At 42.9% G+C, this 20,738-nt stretch overlaps 1 protein-coding gene across 1 annotated transcript in view; it reads right to left on the reverse strand.

Moving 5' to 3' along the window:
* DOCK1 (dedicator of cytokinesis 1) overlaps window positions 1-20,738 on the reverse strand; it is a 244,271-nt gene that overhangs the window by 164,964 nt on the left and 58,569 nt on the right. Inside the window, exons 26-27 of the mRNA XM_017733893.1 lie at window positions 17,194-17,321; window positions 15,612-15,707 (exon numbers count right to left, since the gene is read on the reverse strand). Coding sequence (XP_017589382.1) covers window positions 15,612-15,707; window positions 17,194-17,321 — 224 coding nt within the window. The remainder of the gene's footprint in view (window positions 1-15,611; window positions 15,708-17,193; window positions 17,322-20,738) is intronic.

Below are 20,738 nucleotides of genomic sequence, written 5' to 3' on the forward strand. Positions count from 1 at the left end.
CCAAACCATTTTCTGATTTTTATAAATGGATACTCCTATCCAGGCCTTTTTTTTTTTTTTTTTGGCACATCCAGTGAAGGAATAACAGGCACTGGGCATGACGTGAAGCTATCATGAGGCTGATGACGTGTTTCACACTGACAGCTTAATTGTCCTCCTCCTTTGGAGTCTCAAAAAACCCAACTGACTGTTTGCAGGCATTGCAGGTGAGATGAAAACAAACGTGTCTCAGGATTTCAGCAGATCAGGCAGTGCAGCACAAATGAAAATGCACAAAGATGACAATTCCAGTGAGGACAGACACTCAAATGAAGGTACAAAGACAGGATTTCCCTCCTCTCTCCTTAATTCTCTGCTCAATCTGCTTTAGGCAGAAGAGCTGGAGCTGTTTAATTATGAATTTTCTCTTCACTGCAAGAAATAAAGGAAAAAAGGGTGGAAACCTCCAGCTTCACCTTACAACCAACCACAACAGGGTTCTGTGCAGGGGCAGGGACCAATTAATGTCTTTATTCCTCCTTTAAAGCCAGGTTCAGAAGCACAGAAATACCCAAAGCCTCCTGTGCCTCCCTTTTCCTGTGCAGTTCCTGGCTCGGGGCAGCCTGGAGGTACAACACAGCACGTTTCCATCAGGGAATTATCCTTGTTTCATTAGCTAGGAAAAAATCCAATTAGAAATTTTTGCAAATCTTCATTTCTGCTCAGTGGATTTTAAGTGAAGGAAACTTCCAGCTTCCATTCTTGCACTCAGTGCAGATGAAATGACTCCAGAGCAGCAGGCTGGCAGAGTTTCCCAACTGAGAGAGGATGGAGTGAGCAGGTCCAGCTCCCCATTCCCACCTGAAATGCCTTTGGATATTTGCCTCAAGCCATGTTTGCAAGGGATGTTTGAGCAAAAACCAGCTCAGCTTTGTGCCAGTTTAGGGGAATTCGTGCTGCAGGCAAGAAATCTGAAACCAGAGACACAGCAAATCGAGGGAAGCACGAGAAAAGGGGGTTAGTGAGACAGGATAAAGCCAGAAGGGATAAACCAGGAATTCACTGATAAAACCAGCACTGGGATGGCCTGTAGGAACTTCTGCTCCTCCACAGGGCCCTGACACCTCTGGAAAAAGGGCAGCAGTTGCTGTGTCAGGCTGGGATGAACTCCAGATGTTCTTTTGCCAAGCATTTGCACAGAAAATGCTGCAGGGAGTGAGTCCGAGTTCTCTTTAGGACAAAACAGCTTTTAGGAACAGAAATTAAAACTGTTCCAGGTGCCATCAACCCCTGAGGTCTTGGAGGGCACTGGACCTGTCAGAGCAGGAGGTTCTTCTTAGTCTTGAGCTCTTTCTCCAGTTAATACGTAGAAGACACTTAAAATACATATAACCAATGCCCTTATGGGACAAATCGATATTTAAAGAGAAATCCTTCTGTTTGCCATAACTGACTGGGTGGGTTTTTGAAATATGATTCAATTTTGAGCATTGTAACATTAAAAAAAGAATATTTAGAGCTGCTTCAAATCTTTATTTTCAAGCAGCATCTTAGAGGAATGATTAAGTCCCCCAAGTGCATCCTACAGTGGCAGCAGGTAGAGCACAGGTGAGGAGGTAGAAATCCATGGAAATAAATTCTTCCCCCTCAAGATGAATTTCCAGGGTATTGATATAATTCAGCACAAAAGCCAGAGACAGTGGAGAAGACAAAAAAAAAAAATATATATACACCCTGCTGTGCTTTAAAGGGTTTTTAGCATCCAAAATACCAATACTGTCAGTAAAAATTCCAAGAATAGCCTTCTGGGAACACAGTTATTTTGCATATTAAATTTAAATGTTTTTGTTAAGGTTACAAATCTATTTCATGATATTTTCTCTTTATATTAAGAAGATATATTTCTTAGTACTAAAAAGAAAGGAAAATCAGGTTACTTTCTCATTTTTTAAAAGAAATAGGAAACTGATCAAATATTAAAGAGTATCACAAAGACAAAATAGCAATACCTGAAGCTGCTTTAAAAATCAGGAGGAAAAGAAAGACATCCCCATTTGGGTATTCCATTTTCCTCAAAATTCTGCTTATTTCTCCATGTTTTTCAGCTTGGAACTCCAGACCTTTTCCACTGACACCTTTTCCCACTGCACCAGAGCAGCCACAGCCTTAAAACTGTCACTAAAAAATACTCTTTATAACATTTCCGGGCAGAATTTAAAACAGTAGCCAAAAATGTGATTAAATTGTAAAAAAACCCTGACCACTTTACCATTTTCTCCATCAGTTTCAACAGTCATGAGGTCACAGAACACTTCCAAAATCATCTGCTACAAACACAACACGGATTTCTGTCTGATGTTGATGCACCATGGACACTTTTAAAGACACAGAATAAGTTTTACCAGGGGGTATTGCCAGGATAAAGTCAAATTCTGAAGTAAAATCTTGCTGTGAAGGAGGAATTGCATTGAAATGCAGAAACTGTGGCAACTGTGAAAAACCCCAAACCCATGTGGACTCAAAGCTTCCTAGCCTTTTTTATTCTATAATTATCTTCTCCTGGAACTTTCCTTTTCTGCTCCTGTTTAATTTCCCATCCCATGTGAATGTTCATCCTCCTGGAGCAAGAGGAGAAAATGGGGCTTCTGAATATTTTGGTGCATTATTCTCAGGCCTCTAGCAGGAATTATTTCTGGGAAGGAGCATCTTGTAGAATTCCTGCTAGACTTCCCTTTAGGCAGAAAGGTCAGGAATTTTCAGCAGCTTTTACAAGGAAATGTTAACTTCGGGAAGGAAACTTTTAGGAGCTGAAATCCCAATTTCTGCCTAGCAAAGAAAACTAATCAACACTCCACTATTGTAGTTCTGGGGGGAGGGAATCCCTCAAAGCCGTCTCAGCCATTAATTTGGCTACTTTTGACTTCTTTAAAATTTTGATTTATGCTGCTGTGTTTTATTTTATTTTAATTTGAGGTGGACTCTCAGTATCCAGCAGAAAATGCATTATTAGAATCTATAAAATGTAATTCAGTACAATACCTGCAGGTGAAACAGGTTAAAATACGGGGATCAAACTTAACCAGGCAGCACAGAGCCCACATGGAGGCAATTCACTTTTAAAGGTTCAATATTTAAATATTAACTATTCAAATTAATAAATTGTGGCAATAAAAAGTGAACATAAGGCATCAATCCCTAGGATAGCAACAGTCTGAGAAAATCAGGTGATTAAATGCTGAGAATAGTAATTTTCATCACCTTTTTATTTCCTACCCACATTAATTAATTTACATTTTCTCATCTTATCTCTGGCCTGTAAGATGCTTATTGGAAACAAATGGATCTCAAAGGCTCCTTAATGCTGGCAGTGCTTTGGATCCCAGGCTGTGGTGATTTTCAGGCTGAAACAGGGAATTCAGCAGAGATTGCTGGGAAGTGCATTAAGCTCATTTTCAAGTGATTAGTGCTTATCTGGATCTCGTTTTTCCAGGATGTGGCAGGCACTAATGCCATGTCATCCAATTAATGTGACCCACAAGGAGACATGAAGGAATTCTCTAATTCCTGCTTCACCTCCCTGCTTAATGCCCAGGGTTCAGCTGCTCTGTGAGTGCCTGCAGGATTGGGGGATGAAAAGGGAAATTCAGGTGCCACCTGAGTAGCTCAGCTGGAGGGGAAGGAGAAGGGATTCCCCTGGAGGCAGAAGGAGGGAAAACTGCCCAGAGGCTGTGCAGGCTCCAGCCTTGGAGGTGTCAAGAGACAAGGGAAGGAAGGACAAGGAGCTGCTGGAATGAGTCCAGAGCAGACACCAGGATGATCACAGGGATGGAGCAGCTCTGCTCTGGGGAAAGGTTGGGAGAGCTGGGATTGTTCAGCCTGGAAAAGCTGGCTTTGGGGTGAGCTCATTGTACCTTCAGTGCCTCAAGGACCTACAACACAGATGCAGAGAGACTACAAGGGCTGGAGGGACAGGACTCAGGGAATGGCTTCCCACTGCCACAGGGCAGGGATGGATGGGAGATTGGGAAGGAATTGTTCCCTGGGAGGGTGGGCAGGCCCTGGCACAGGGTGCCCAGAGCAGCTGGGGCTGCCCCTGGATCCCTGGCAGTGGCCAAGGCCAGGCTGGACATTGGGGCTGGGAGCAGCCTGGGACAGTGGGAGGTGTCCCTGCCATGGCAGGGGTGGCACTGGGTGAACTTTAAGGTCCTTTCCAACCCTAATCATTCCATGATTCTCTGATAAATCCCTCAGGAACTCCATCCTGAACCCGGATTTCTCTGATTCAGCAATTCTCCAGTAGCCAACAGATCATGAGCATCTAAAACCTTAAAATGATTCATGACAACAACGTGTGACTGTGCTAGAAAGTAAGAAGACCCATCCATATCTTGGAGCTTGTTGCTCCATACCCTCCCACAGTCCATATGTTTAATCCCAATGGTTCTCACTCCTCAAATTCTGCTTTCAATCCCTCACACAGCAACTAAATTAGAAAAGGTTCACTGCTGCCTGCACGCAAAAAATAAACTCATTAACATATATTGTCAAAAACAGAAAGCCAAACCCAGAAAATTCATCACAGCAATTCCTCAGGTCCCCTAAAGGGGCTCCAGGAGAGCTGGAGAGGGATTTGGGACAAGGTGTGGAGTGACAGGACACAGGGAATGGCTTCCCACTGCCAGAGGGCAGGGCTAGATGGGATATTGGGGAAAAAAATCCTTCCCTATGAGGCTGGTGTCAAAATAAAATTGTCCAAGGGCTGTTCTTTGATTTTATTTGGCCAAATTTTCCTGGGCAGGACATCAGTGCAAGCACTGATACACAGGCAACTGCCCTAAAATGGGAAGTTTTAGTTGCAAACCTTGTAAATCTGTAATGATTTTGGGAAGAAAACACAGAAATATTTATCACATAGATAAAATAGATAGATAAACAGAATTTTACTGCTTGTAGTTGTTGATAAAACCAGCCCTTCTATTTAGAGGAAGAATTTGGGATAGGCATTAAACATGGAAAAACTCTGATTCAGTGTTCCAAAATTAACAATACTGTAGCGAAGTGAAGCTTTAGGATGTCCTGACCAGGTGTGGCAGGCCAGGGTTTGTGCTATTAAATAATATTTAGATTTGTCTCTTGTTTCTGTAGGGCTTGTTCAGAACTGTCAGGCTGTTGAAAAATAGTACTCTATTATCTAAGAAAAAATGCTTCTGAAGCAAATAATTCCCATCTCCGTATGTAATGCCAGGAGAACAGGAGAGTCCTGGATAATTAAGTTAATGGAGTTATTATGGGCAGGCTTAGGGGACAAAACCCAAGTTTGAAAGTGAAAAGAGGCACATGGCAGCGAGGATATTTCAGGAAAAGGTCATTTGGAGAGAGGACACCTAGAGATGCTGAGGGGACAGAAATAGCACTGAGCAAAACAGGATTGGCAGAGCTGTGACAGGTGACAGAATCAAGCTCAGGAATGCAGCTCAGTAACAAAAACATCAAGAGGTCCTGCAAATATGGAATATTTGCTGAATTTAATCCCTGGAAGTGGCCAAGGCCAGGTTGGACAGGGCTTGGAGCAACCTGGGATAGTGGAAGGTGTCCCTGCCCATGGCAAGGGGTTGGAATTGGATGATCCTGAAGGTGCCTTCAATCCAAACCTTTCTGGGAATCTCTGACTGATGATGATTAATAGTATTTCATATGACTGATATAAAATTAAATTAAGTAAAACTTAAGTCAACTCTAGAAAGATATGTGAAAATTTTAAAAATTCTTTAAAAACTCCAAACCAGAAGGTTTTTGTCTTATTTCTGCAGCACAAACAGGTATAAATTAAAGCCTAAGTTTGCAATCAAATAATCTGCTGATGGAGCAATTCCATTCAAACACCTCCAAAGCTGGATAAATTGATGCTGATAGACACCAATCAATTATTCTGCAAAACTTACAGTTCTCAATGCTGAAGTAACACAAATGTTTTTTCTTCAGCCTCTTTATACCCTTCAGAAGCAAAATATTTCCCTTGGATGTAAAGAGCTGAAAGCTGATCTGTGCTGCAGCAGCAAAAGGCAGGAACATGAGGCTTGTCAGACGGACCAGAACTAAGATGCTTTTTTTCTCTTGAAGTCTATCTTTAATAGAAATTGATTATGTAAAAAATTACTCTGTTCAGCAAGGGGTTTTTTTATAACATTTTCTTCTTTTTACAGCAATTTCCAGCAGCTCTTAAGAGCCTCCCTGCAAGAATAACGTCTGAAAGAAGTAAAAATGAACTCTGGCAATGCCAGAGCTGAAAGGTCTTTTTTTCCCCCAAAAAAACCTTTATACTGAGAAAAAAACCCCAGATATAACACATGCTAAATGCTGCTCTTCAAATGAGATTTGGTGAGCTCCTAGAGAAGCTCCTCCCTCATTCCAAGATCGTCTCACTCAGAGAATTCCCATGCTGGGACATTCCCAATGAGCTGATATCCACATCTCATTAGTTAATGCTGAACTAAATTAATGCTGAACTTCTCTAACCAACTATTTTTTGCCAGCTAAATTGCACACAGAACGTGTTATCAGTGAAGACAACATTCATTGTTTTTCCACTAACAGGGAGGGATATTAATCAGTAGGCTTGGAATGTGCTTCTGCACCAATACAGCTGCCTCCAGAAAATTCACCATTCCACACTTCTAGCACTGAGCTGAAGTTTTTTAAATTATCTTCTTTGATTTGGAATGGCTTTTTATTCATTAAAAACACAGCAATGGGTAAAATACTCTCTATATTTGAACTCTTACCTAATGTATTTCTCTTCTCTGCTATTGAAAAGTTTTTCCGGATCACTGAAATGCTGGAACTTTTGCTGAGAATGGATTTAGCACTAAACCAAACACCAAATCAGGCACAGACAGATGTAAAAAGACCTCACACCTCTCCAGCACGCCTTTCTGGGGTTTCACCAGAGTCCCTGTAGTCAGAATCATCAGCTCTTAAAAAAAAAAACAAAGCACAAAATTATCCTTATCCTTCTCTCAGCATCTCTGATTCCTAAGAGGAAAATAAACCCCACTGAAATCAGCAGATGGTTGTAGATGACATTCTGTGCTCAATTTACAACAGCTGTCACATTGAAGCCCACCAAAATCTCCCCTTGGAAATCTTGGAGGTCTTTTCCAACCTTAATGATTCAGCTTGGAGAATTTCCTCTGAAATGGCTGCAGGTGTTCTGTGCTATATCCCTGCACTCCTTAAGCCAGACAAGGCTTAAACTGAAGTTTAAAATAATCTCTTTTTGGATGAGACCTGGGGAATCAGATCTCACTTCTCTAGTGGTTCACTCCAAACAAGCAATGGCAGAAATAACGCAGAAAACAGATTTAATACTAATTAAAAGTGAACTCAAGCCCAGGAATGATAATTTCCTATTTAGGTAATGGTGAAAGCAGCCAGTGCAAAGCCCAAGACAACTCAGCAGTGAAGGGGGACAGGGAAGAGATACATTAACCCAAGTGTCTAAATTCCCAGAATTTCACCCTTTTAAATTCATCCTCTGATACCCAGAGGCCCCACTGCGATGGGGCTGAACCAGATGACCTTCAAAGGTCCCTTCCAACCCCAAACCTTCTACACAAGACAGGAACAGCCTCAGTGCAGAACGTGGCCAGAGGCTGCTGCACAAACCCAACCAAAAGCACCAAGTTCCAGAGTGTTTCGGAGGGGCCAAAATTCACTTTCCACCATCAGACAGGATTTTTGCTCCATTTTATGCTGTGGTTCCTTTGGTTTATAAGGTGGCCTCGAAATGCTCTGCAGCACAATGCTCGGGTAAGGGTTATAATTTCATCTTGATGATGGTCCTTAATTGCTGGAAGGGTTCTGTAGCCAACACAGTGTTTAGGATTCAGGACAGGGATTTCACAGCTTCAGTCTTGTTTTCTGAATGCAAGGCTGCACTATAAAAGAGAATTGCTTTTTTAAGTTATCTGTTTATTCCTCACATGTGTATGAGCCTGTACATAGGACAGGAAGTTGGTGAAATTAATCTGTTCCATGGTAAAACTGGCAAGGAACAGCTCAGGTAAAGAAGCTGCTGAGACCCTTATCATTTTTGGCCAACCCCTCAGCTTTTCCCAAAGAACAAAGATGCAGGTGCCTGGCTGCCACCCTGACCTCCCAGAAGGGAGAATTGAGCCTGGAAGCCCTCAAAAATCATTTCTCTGCCAAAAAACCAAGTTGTATTTCTAGTTTTCAGTCACTTCACAGCACCTCACCATAATCCCCAAGACCCTCCTAAGCAGCAGGGAAAAGCTGAACAATCCCATTCCTATTTCTCTTCTGTAATTTTTGAACTTCTCCTTTCCATTTTGGTGCAGGAAGTATTTTTTTAATTTGACTTTCATAAATTAAGCACTCAGCTGTTGGGTTAATTAAATTTTTTTATCATCATAATTAACAAGCGGTTTTTTCTTCCCCTTTCTAGCGTGGAATTGGATTTTAAACAGCAAGAAGATAAACTCCAGCCAGTTTTGAGAAAACTTCATCCTATTGAGGAAACTCAGGTTGCACCTTTGCCTTATTCTCAGGAGAGCTACTCCTCTACTCCCAAGCAAAAATCCAAAACTGAATCAAAAAAGCATGGAAGATGGAAACTCTGGTTCCTTTAACCCAAGTCCATTACGTGTGCAGTTCAAGGCCTTCTTTGACAAATACTTGGAGTTCTATCCATCATCTCTGACGGGATCTTGGTGGAATGAGGAGTGTTCCCGGCCAACGGCAGCGTCCAGTTCTCACCGTGTGTACCAAAAAGGCCTTTGTACCTACGGACTCATGCCCAGGAGCAAGGGCTTGGGGAACCCCCTGCCCACTTCTACTTCCAGTTTGCCAATGTGGGATGTAAAACCTGAATGGAAATCTGGACAAAGACGGGAAGTAAAACTGTTCCCCCCCGCCTCAGATCTGAAAGCGTCGCGCTCCGACCTGTTCAACCGTAGGCCGTCATCCCGCTCCCACAGGAATGGTTAAAGCCTTCTGGGGGTCCGGGGTGTTGTCTTTGGACAACAGTGAGGGGGAAGAGTAACAGGCAAGCCTTATGTTTGCAGCAGTGTTCGGTTTTACAGCTCCATGTTGATCGGGGAGTGCAGTTTTCAGCACAGAATTCCTGGACAAAGCACAATTTTTCCCGTGGCCCGAGGCCGCGCTGATCTCCGAGACGTGACTGTGGTGTATTCTCTGCCTTCATGCTATGTAGACTCCAACCAAGCGCTCACATTTCGCCATCATTTCTGGTTCAGCTGTGTCCTCACCACCTGAAGAACCACTCTGCTGCTCAGCCCCAGCCGGGGAGCGGCCAGAAACCTCCCAAAAATCAAGCCCAGCCTTTAAGCACCTCCAGCTCACAGGGTCCAGGCCACGGGACAACCTCTCAGTGTCACCTTCGGTACCCAAAAGGTCTCAGCCACACAGAACAAAACCCGACCCCAAACCAGACCGATCCCAATCTGGATTGTTGGCGTTTGCCATGGGTTAGTATTTTTTGTAACAGTCTTTGGAAAACCTCTCCACTACTGCAGGAGATTTCGGGGCTGCAGCACTGCTTGGAAGGAGCTGGAATTTGAAATGCTATTTATTTATTTATTAGGCTGCTCAGATGGGTTTCCCAACTTACTATAATTTATATCTCGATCTATTAATTGTACTCAGTAATTGAAACACTTAGGGGAGAGATGGGAATCAGATTTTTCCTAATTTTGTTTGTTTTTTTTTTTTTTAAGTGGCACTTAAAATTTTGCTCTGACTTATAAACTGCAACTTTTTCATTTAAGTATTTGCTACTGTCATTAAACTTGCATCTAAAATGACCATTGGTGGAAAAATTCCTCATGCTAGAAGTGGCCAGGGAGTGGGAATCTTGGCTTTTGTTTTGGTTTGGGGTTTTTCCCTAAGGATTTCAGATAATTTGACTGGCGTTGTGACAAATTGGGTTTGAAATTGCATCCCCTGCAGCAGCAGGAAGGTACAAATTCTTCGGCCTTTAGGTGCAAGAACCATGATCATTAATTTGCACATACTAAAAATCTGGGAGGTGTTTTCCTTTACACTGTTTCTCCTCTTAGCTCAGCATCCAGTTTATTCCTATGATGAAACTGGAGGAAAAGAACTTTTTTTTTTTCCTCCAAAAGAGCAAGAAAAGCAAGTTAAAATGGGAAATGCAGAAGATGCCTACGGCCAGCTCAGTTTTTGCAGTAAACCTTCAAGAGGGCTACGAGCACTTGCACAGAAGCAAATCCTGAAATCCTTTGGTGGAAGTTGAGGGATTAGGAAGGTGATCCTGTACACCAGGAAGGAAGTGCCATTGTTTCACGTGGAAAAAACCCCGTGTTACATGTATTTTATATTGCTTTTAACTAAAATATAGAACTGTTTACAGGACAGCCCATGTGACATGGTTTAGAAACCCAAATATTTCCAAACAAAAAAATACTTTTTTTTTTTAAAGCAGAAAGGAATCTCAAATACAGGCAGAACGAGGAAACTACAGCAGCATTCATTATTAAAATAATGTTAATGACTAATGCACCCCTCCACGCTAACAGGCCTAGTGTTTGGGGTTTTTTTAAAGAAATGAAACCAAGCATCTCTCCACAGCAATCAGTTCCCAAATCCTCAGTGCCACCCCTCTGTAGCTTTGCCCATGAAGCTGTTCGTGTGTGCAGGGACCCTGCCACAAACCCGACCTGTTTGTGGTTACTGACTCATCACGGGAAAAGAGGGAGGAAACTCACACTGGAGAAACAAAGAGCTCAAAGAGAAAGTTCTCACGGCGTGTTCTGTACATGTCCAGGCTATTTTCTTAAGAAGTTGCAAATTTTTAATTTTTTACATTTTTTTAAACCTGGGGAAAGCTGACATTAACATAGAGTCTTGCTTCCAACCAACATCTCGTGTTCTCTCGTACCCTCCGATGTACTTTGTAATAAAATGTTTTTGCAAGTGTGTAAAATGTATCATAATTGTATTGCCTTTAGAATCACTCAGGCTCAGGTTAGATAGACACCAAGAGAAAAAAACAAACCTAATTCTTTAGAGCTTTTAGTGTAGAAGATCTTGGGAGGTCCTAACAAGGAAAATGCGGTTTTTATTTTCAGTGTGGCTTTGCTGGATTCACTGGCAGTCCCCTGCACTTCATACACTGATTTTCTATCTGCACTTCTCCCATCTCCTGCTATCAAAATACTTTTTAGCCAATAAATACTGCAGTGATTTTATATCCCTCGCTCTTTGCTGAGTCCTTATAATTTCCACCCAGCAACAGTTGCATTCTTTGGTTTAGAACTATGAGGAAAATACTATTCCTGTGAGTAGCATTTGGTTTCTTAATAAAAACAAAAAAATCACTGTAAAAATACTTTAAAAAAACAGAAACTGAAAAAAACATGATTAAAACTGGAAAATCCTACCATGGGTACAAAGTGTTTGCTTTTTCTTGCCTAAAATGCAAAACCACCATCCATGCCTTTAATTCCGCTCAATGTTTTAAAGGTTAAATCCCTTTTTCCAATCAAATAGGGCCATTTTTCATGAACTTCCCAACCAAGTCAGCTGTCAGATGACACCAGTTCTTCAGGACCTGTGTATTGCCACATGTTATATATTGCTGCTGGAATTGAACTGGAATTGAACCAGACTGCCCTAAAAATCCAACTGACACCATTTTGTCTGGGAGAATGAAAGGGACTGCATGAAGGTTTTTAATATTCCATAAAATCCATCTGTGGTTCATTGAAATAACTGGAGTGCTACAAATGTGTCCATTTGTTTAGGTGAATGCAGCTCGTTCCCATAAATGTTGGTAGGGAATGCAACAGGGATGCAGTATTAATGATGGAATAAAATCATGGCCACCATCCAAATACCACTTCAGTTTCTGTGAAATTAGCTTGCAATATGTAATTTCAAAGGAGAAGAAAACATGTGACTCAGTTAAGCGAAGTATTTTTACATGGAAGAAGTCTGGTGAAGAAAATGAGGTTTTCTCCCCAACATTTTGGAATCCATGAAGCCTGACCTGGACAGATTTTAAGGCACAGGAAGATAATTTACACCCAGATTCAACTCCTGAATAACTGCAGCCCCAGAAATCTCCTGTGGCCATCAATAACTCTTATTTCAGACTTGTATTTTACAGCCTGCTGGAGAGGCCTCCAGCCTAGAAGTGCCAAGAGATAGACAATCCACCACTGTCTTTGACTGACTGATTATCCAGAGCTCCCCCATCAGTGGCACACTCTCTGCTCCCCTTGAGCCTTGTCACTCTCCTTGTGTCAGGTGCCACCTGCACTCCACAGAGATTCCCCTTCTCAGTCGGCTTCCAGGACCCTCAGACAGATTCCACAAACCCCTTCTTCTCCTTCTGATGGCTCCTGCACCATTTCTGTTCTGGTTTCCCCTCATCCTTGTCCCAAAGCACAGCAGGGAAAGCAGCAACATGGGGCACATTCCATTCATCAGCAACACCATAAAGTCCTGTCCACTGCTTCCTGCTCACACACCCCAATAACCCAAAGAGCCCTTTTTCCCTGGTCACAGCACTGGCTTCATTCCCCATACACCCCTAGATGTTTTCCAGAGCCACTCTCCTTAAGGACATACTCTTGGAAGTTAAAATCACAGGATCATGGAATGGTTTGGGTTGGAAGAGACCTTAAAGACCATCTCATTCCACCCCTCGCCATGGGCAAGGAATCTTCCGCTAGGCCAGGAGATTTCCTTCCAAAAATTAAAGAGCTTGGTTTCCTTGGCTTTGGAAACAAAGCCCATCCCAAGCTGCTGACACAAGGCAAAGGAGCAGCCATGGATCCTTCTGGAGCTGCCACCGAGGCTGCTCTGTCCTGATTTACTGGAGGAGGCCGAGATGCTGCCTCACATGGAACCCAACGTTGTTCAAAAGCCACCAGGCAAGGAAAGAGATGCTTTAAAACCACCCTTGCAAAGACTCAAAGAAGTTTGCTCAATTTACTTTTTCTTCAGGCAACGTGTTCTTCAGTAAGGAAGATTTTGTGGTTTTTTTCCAGGTGACTTCTCACTGTGCCAGGAGCAGGAGCAGCTCGAGGCAGGAGCAAAATTAACCTAAACCAGGCAGTTCGGAGCAGCAGGACACAGCTCAGCACCCTCAGGCTGCATCCTGTACTTGCCTCTACTACTGATAGACTCATTGCATAAAATAAATAATAATAACAGAATCTTCTACTCAGCAAATGGATCAAGTAAAAATCACCAGTGAGACTTCCAGAGTGAAAAATAGTCCAAACCAATGAGGATTAAAAACTTGCTACCAAAATTATGGTCAAATCAGATTTTAAACTAATCACTTTTACTCCATTTTATTTAACAATATCTAGTTCTTCTCCTTGCAACTGGTCTCTTACTTCAAGGTAATTCTCTTTTGAAGGTATAGGACAAAACTTGCTTTTGATTTTATCAAGGAACTCACATTTACGGAGGACAAAATGAAAACCAAATGTGCAAAGCCAAAGGGGACTACTGGAGGATCTTTCCAGTTCAAGGCTGTAGAAAAGGCACATCCTGTAATTAAAACTTTTCACTTGAGCACTTAAATCCTTGACATCCCTCCACTGCTCATAAACTGCATTAAGCAACATCAGGTTTTGGATGGAGATGGTGCCACTAAGTATTTTTCCAACATGCCAGCTTTAGCACACCAATACAGATATATTTGTAGAATAAAAAAAAAATGGTTATGTCCTGTATTGTACTTCTTTTAAAGAAGTTATCATTACTTGAACCGTGCTTCTGTGAGGTATTTCGAATTCCTTCCTTCCAGTCATCCTGTATGGTTAATTTTCTACTACAGGTAAAACTAAAAAAAAAAAGTCAGTGTATCATTTCAACCCAAATCTGATTCAAGAGAGATCAGGTTGTGCTTCCTAGTAATTATTATTATTATCCATTTTACTCCTCCTACTTTGCTGACACCACAAAAATGAGTGGTTGCTGGTTATTTAACAGGGGAATCTTTTCCGCAAAGGCTGCATTGTAAGGTGGGAGTAAGTACTCATTAAACACACCCTGAAATCTCAGTGTTCATTAGCTGATTATAGAGGCTGTGCATGGAGGGGTTCCAGGCTGTGCTCATGAGCACGACAGAGATCTTTAATACCACGGTGCTGAGTTCAAACACACACACAAGTTTTTAAATCTACTCTGCTAACTGCAAAAGGCATAATTAACATTTTTAAATATCACCTGAATCATGCTCATCAAAACAATAATTAACTCCCATTCAGCCTGAAACTGAGGAAGTTAAAATAACACACAAGTCTTTCGACTTCCTTGTACTGCTACTGCATCCCAGCACTGGAATATTCTGTAGGAATGATCTGCATGGAACCATCTCCCCAGAGAGGTTGTGGATTCCCAGCCCTGGCAGTGTCCAAGGCCACGCTGGACAGGGCTTGGAGCACCCTGGGACAGTGGAAGGTGTCCCTCTCACAGCAGGGGTGGAATAGGATGAGCTTTAAGGTCCTTCCAACCAAAACCAGTCTGGGATTCTGAGATTTCTTGCTCCAGCAATGGATTTGGAGATCCATTATCCCTTCCTTACAACAAAACCCAAAGTGATACAAGTGGAAGATACAAGTGGAAGCCAGTGGATGATGCACCAAAGACAAAATGAAATTGCAGCACATTTGCCAACACAAGCACCCCCAAATGCCAAGGAAATGGGCAGCAGGAGGTAAGGAAGACATGCTGAGGACACAGAGCCCTTTAAAAAGTCAAATACCACTGTGTGCAATTACAGGGGGAATCTAAACTGGGAAGGAAAGAGACCAAAAAAAAACAAGTTGCTGATGGACTCATCTCTCTAACAATTAACCCCTTTGTAAGAAAGATCCGTGCACTGAGCCAAACTGACCCAAACTGATGCAGAACTGAGGGAAAAGTGCTCAGACACAGCACAAACCTGACCCACTTTGACCAGTTTCCTGGAGAGATCAGCTGCCAGATGCAGACAGCTAAGAAAGAATACAAGGGAAAGGCAAACACACAGAGAGACTCCCAAAACCACACTTAGATCTATCCCCATCTCAGATATCAACAGGCCTCACTATGGTTTTCATTCCTTAGACCAATATTAATTAACAGTTCAAAAATTCAAGTGTCAGGCTTCAAAATCACAGTGTTAAGTCAGCAGGGTTGCTTGCATCAGTCCTTCCTCTAAACATAATAATTCTGGGCTCTGTTCTTCAATCACTTCAACACTTACCTTGATTATCTCAGTTTAAGTCAAAAAGACAAGTAAGTGCTTGTTATAATGCAGTAACAAACAGCCAAGTCCCTCATTTCCACACTTCTCAGCTGGCTAATTACCAATCCTACATCATTTTGGTGCACACAGATATCAATCCTGGCTGATCACCTGCTCACAGATATTTTTCAAGCACTTTTTTTTCCTCTCCCCTTGTGTCAACCACAGTAAAATTACCAGGCAGTGCTTTCCAGCTTCCTGAGCACACAGAGAGTGAGAGGAGGTTCTGATTGCTTTGGGTCACCTGGGATTGCAATCCTATTACAGCCAGGTTCAGGAAGATGTGGCAGAGGTGTTTGAGTTTACACCAGGAGACACTTACAATGAGCTCTGAGTCCCGTCCCATGGAAATCACTGTTCTGTTCACCGTCCTCAGCAGGTTCTCCATGATGATCTGGACATGTCTCTGTGTGGGGCCCTGAGGACAAGGAATAAATTAGTGGTAACTAGAAACAACAGACACCAACACAACTGAACTATTTGTGTTGCCTTTCAACCCACCTGTCTGGTGAAAATTAAATGAAACATCACTTGCTGTTGATCAAAAGCAGCGAATGAGCCTCCCACTTTAACAAAGCGTATTTCGGTAATACACGTTACTGATAAACTAAAATGTGCTGTTACAACGTCAGTGAAAAGCCAAGTCCCTGGAAATACAGCCTATGACATTTAGTTACCCATTTATTTTCTTCCCCCAAGTCATTTTTCCAACATCAAACCCTCACAGGCATTACCGGATTGGGGGTGCTGTTCTGCAACAGCTCAATTAAAAGGAAAAGCAAAACTTTCATTAAGGAACTGCCAGTTGCAGTCAGCTGTTTCAAGTCAGTATTAGAAGCCATCTACCACTACTTTTGAAAGAGTTAAAGTGAAATATTTATTCCAAGCAGCTTTTAAGGGCAAGTCCAGAAACCTCACACAGAATGACGGGCAAAAAATAAAGCCAAAAACACAACAAGGAGAAAGAAACAGATGAGCTTTGCTCCTGTCTTTTACTTCATAGATGAAAAATGGATTTTCATATTCGAAGGACAATCCACCACCAGCACAAACTCACCCAGGAACTGGTCCTGCTGCTAGGATCAGCCTGGGAGAGGGTGGAGCTGCAGGTGAGCTCCTTCCACAGGCAGAAAAGCAGCCAAGCTGCCAGAACCGAATTCCTCCCGTAAAACAGCCCCCTCTCTGAAGCAGCCATGCAGAGCTACTTCCAAAAAGAAACAAAATCAGAGCAAAATCCAAAAAACCACAATTAAATAAGATGCCAGATCAGATGCAAGCAGCTGACCCCCGAGGTCCTTTCCAACTGAATCAGTGTATGATTCTACACAGGACTGAAGGTTCAGGCAGCAGCAGCAGCCCAAATTTTAGGAGAGCATCAAATCACTGCAGCTCTCTGGCAAAGCACCAATATTTGTACATTTGTTGAGGTCAAGAGAAAACAAAAAAAGAGACTATGATGCAAAAAAAAAAGAAAAAAAGGGGATATTACACATGCTGCACATCTGGGAACTGTGTCAGCAACAATTCAACTCAAATGCACATTTCCCAAAATGCCCATGGGAGAAAAAAAAAAAACCCACCAAAACAAAACATTTTCCACCTGGAAGAGGCCAGGCAGAATAATGAGGAAGGTTTAACTCCTAAGGGTATTTATTTATTCCCTGTCTAACCAGAAAAGCTGCACTGGGCGTGCCTCAGACAAAAGAAGCGCTGTGCTGGATGTGACGTGTGAGATGTCACACATCCTCATCACTGGAAAACTAAAAGAGGTAGAAGAGACTGGTTAGGAGGTTATATTAAAAAAAAACAAACAATTCTAAGGCTTCAGGAGTTACCTGCTTAATTCACTTTACTGAAACAATTTCTGTGAAGTGTTACTCATCACAGAGCCACCCCACACTCACCACGTCTTTCTTGTAGAGCACTTCCAGGATGTTACTCAGCAACTGGCAGCAAGCCTCCAGATCTTCTTGTCTCTCCAAGTGATACTTGAGCTGGTCTGTCATTGTTGGCAGCAAGATTTCCCTGCAGTCTGCACACAAAACACGAGGTTACAAACACAGCTTTCAGGGCCTTTGGGCTGATGTGCTTCAGTGCTTACATAAGACACAAAAATATCAGGAAAAAAGAAATTAACTTCCAGCTTTTCAACCAAAACCCCAGCTCACCTTAAAAACTTCTGCTTCTGAACTGCTCCAACCTTTGACCATTTGCTCCTATTAAAAAAAAAGTCTCTCCTTCCTTGCTCAAGTACTCAGACTTTTCCTACATGGAGGGAAGCACCAGGTCAGAATGAATTACTAATTATCCATATAAATGCCAGCCCAATGACCGGCCTGGTTCAGAAGATTTGCCCCAGAGATGCTCTGTGATCACAGCCTTGTGCCTCTGCATTTGTGCAACTCCAGGATGTGTTGCTCCCTGAATTTTGGGCTAATATGGAAAGGAAAGAGCAGATTAAGCAAAACCCCACAGGGCACAGGGGTCCTGTAATGTGAACTGTCCCCAAATGCAGGGGAGGGGAAGAACCCCAAGGCCCAGCTGCTGAGCTCTCCAGGAAAGGCACAGAACTTGTCCTGGCAAAACCCAAGAGGTGAATCAGTCTTTAATAACTTAAAAGGCCCCTGATTAAAGGTTTGAGAATGCCTCACAGCCCTGCTAAGCCCCACTGGTAGGGAGGAGGCAAAGATCAATTTAGTATCTGAGTCACCTCAGAGTTCCACTGTCTGGAGCTGCTCTGATCAATGGGGGAGGCAGTCAAGCTGCATTTCTGAGAAAAGGAAAACTAATTGATTTGTCACAATGCTTAGTTTGGAATTACACAACCAGCACAGAACACTCTGGTCCCCTGGGGTGGAGCTGACAGCTCCTCAGCATCCACCTGGGAGCACCTGGGGCTGGTGATAAACATAGGGGGGGGGGAACAAAATGGGCTGGGCACTCCAAAAAATCATCCCAAGGGCAATGAGGAGCAGCTGAGGGAGCTGGGGGGACTCAGCCTGGAGAAAAGGGGGCTCAGGGGGACGTTCTGGCTCTGCACAACTCCCTGACAGGAGAGACTATTGAGTGAAGGACACAGGGAACGGCTTTAAGCTGAAAGTGGGGAGATTTAGATGGGATATTGGGAAGGAATTGTTCCCTGGGAGGGTGGGCAGGCCCTGGCACAGGGTGCCCAGAGCAGCTGGGGCTGCCCCTGGATCCCTGGCAGTGCCCAAGGCCAGGCTGGACATTGGGGCTGGGAGCAGCCTGGGACAGTGGGAGGTGTCCCTGCCCATGGCAGGGGGTGGCACTGGATGGGCTTTAAGGTCCCTTCCAACCCAAACCATTCCATGACTCGGTGATATTTCAGCCAATCCAGTGCTGTGGTGACATCCTCCACAAGGAGATGAGATGTTCAGTGTATCTTTGCTATGAACTATTTTGGAAAACACTGAGCTGACCAACTGGGTGTTGATTACCAGGAAACGCTGAGGAGGAAAGATGAACCCTCCTCACCCTGCCTGCCACAAACACCTCCCAGCCCTGATCAGTGGGGAACCTTGATGGTCCAGAACACTGGCTCCTGCCCACAAGCCAGCTCAGGATCTGATGCACAATGATCACAATGATAATTCCATATCTGTTCTAGAGCAAAGTCCAGCCCGTGGTGATTTAATGCCACAGACAATCAAATACTCATCTGTATCAAAGGATAAGCAGGAATTATCAATCAGCAGCACCCAAGGAAAGCCTTCAATGAACGGGCACAGGAACTCTGCTGAAGGTGAATTCACACCATAAATTTGTGTCAATAAAAACATTCTGTTTGTTGGGACACTGACAAATCCATTTATTTTATGGTTCATTTCGTTCACGTGGCCAAAAAAGTTTAACCTTTGCTCAGCAACTTTGTTTCCACTACACAGCTCGTGAGTTGAGTCATAATTGAACAATAAGAACTCTTATAAATGCTGGATGTTGTCTACTAATATTCAATAGACTCAAATTCCTCACAGAAAAATCCCTGGATTTTCTCTTTCAGACCACAGCAGCTCCACAGCTCAGTTAGCAATCAGCTGGAAGTCATTTGGAAAACAAAGCAACAGTGAATCCAAACAACTCCACAGGACAAAACAAATCAGACAAATCACTGTTTACATAAACCAAAACCTTGACATCTGCAAGGACAGGACACTTCCTTTAACTCCCCGCCACGAGTACTGAAAATATGCACTAAATTATTATTAAACTGCTCCACAACTCAGGAAAAAATTGTATTTATGCCCTTTTGCTTAATTTTTAATTGGTGGAGTGAAGATTATATATAACATTACTTATATTATGTTATTATATTGTGGTAGGGATAATTGTTATTTATTTAGATATGTATTTACTTCTAAATGGAAACATTTATCTAATTACTACATATTCATATTTATGTTGTGTTTATAAAAATGAGTAAAATAAATTTTAAAACTATATTTTACTTTTTTTTTTTTTTTAAAGATACACAAACCCCACCACCAGAGTCCATTCTGATCCAAGGTCTCAAACTCTCCAGATTTCACGTGGAATCATCCATCACTCAACAACATCACTAAAGCAAAATGCTTTAACAAACTGCTTCACACACACACCTCCTCATCCTTCAAGCTTCACAAATTCATGTATTTTGAATTTTAATTCCTCTGGAGATACAAACACATCTTCCTCGACCTCGCAAAGCACAGAATTAGAGCCTTTTTCTCCACCAGAAACAGGCTGATGGAATTTTCTGTGCATTTGCCAGCCTTCCCCAAGTCCACAATCCTGTAGTTCATATTGCTTTTAGAAAAGAAAATCTCATTTGTGCAACAGGATCCAGGATTAGTTGACAGCTTATATGGAAGTATTCCCTATCAGTTTCAAATTCCTGAATCAGTGAGAAGCAGGAAGGGCAGGGAACCACCTTTTAGTAATGAACTCCTACCCACAGAGCAAGGGGGAGAAAAATCTAAATTTTAAAAAGGCTGTGGATAGGGGCTTGATTTGTTTTTGAGTGAATTGGAGCATTTATGAAAGGTTTCCCAGCACTACTGGGGCTTCAGACACAAACTTCAGAGAATGATCATGATGAAAAATTATGGTGAGAAGATCAGAGGGATGGGAGTCCCTTTCCTATGAGGAACAGCTGGGAGAGCTGGGGGTGCTCACCTGGAGAGGAGAAGCTCCAGGGAGAGCTCAGAGCCCCTTGCAGGGCCTAAAGGGGCCTGGAGGAAAGCTGGAGAGGGACTGGGGACAAGGGATGGAGGCACAGAACAAGGGGGAATGACTTTAAGCTGAAAGTGGGGAGATTTAGATGGGATATGGGGAAGGAATTGTTCCCTGGCAGGGTGGGCAGGCCCTGGCACAGGGTGCCCAGAGCAGCTGGGGCTGCCCCTGGATCCCTGGCAGTGCCCAAGGCCAGGCTGGACATTGGGGCTGGGAGCAG

This window comes from Corvus brachyrhynchos, unplaced genomic scaffold (assembly GCF_000691975.1).
Source record: "Corvus brachyrhynchos isolate BGI_N302 unplaced genomic scaffold, ASM69197v1 scaffold514, whole genome shotgun sequence".
In the NCBI taxonomy this organism is placed as follows: domain Eukaryota; kingdom Metazoa; phylum Chordata; class Aves; order Passeriformes; family Corvidae; genus Corvus; species Corvus brachyrhynchos.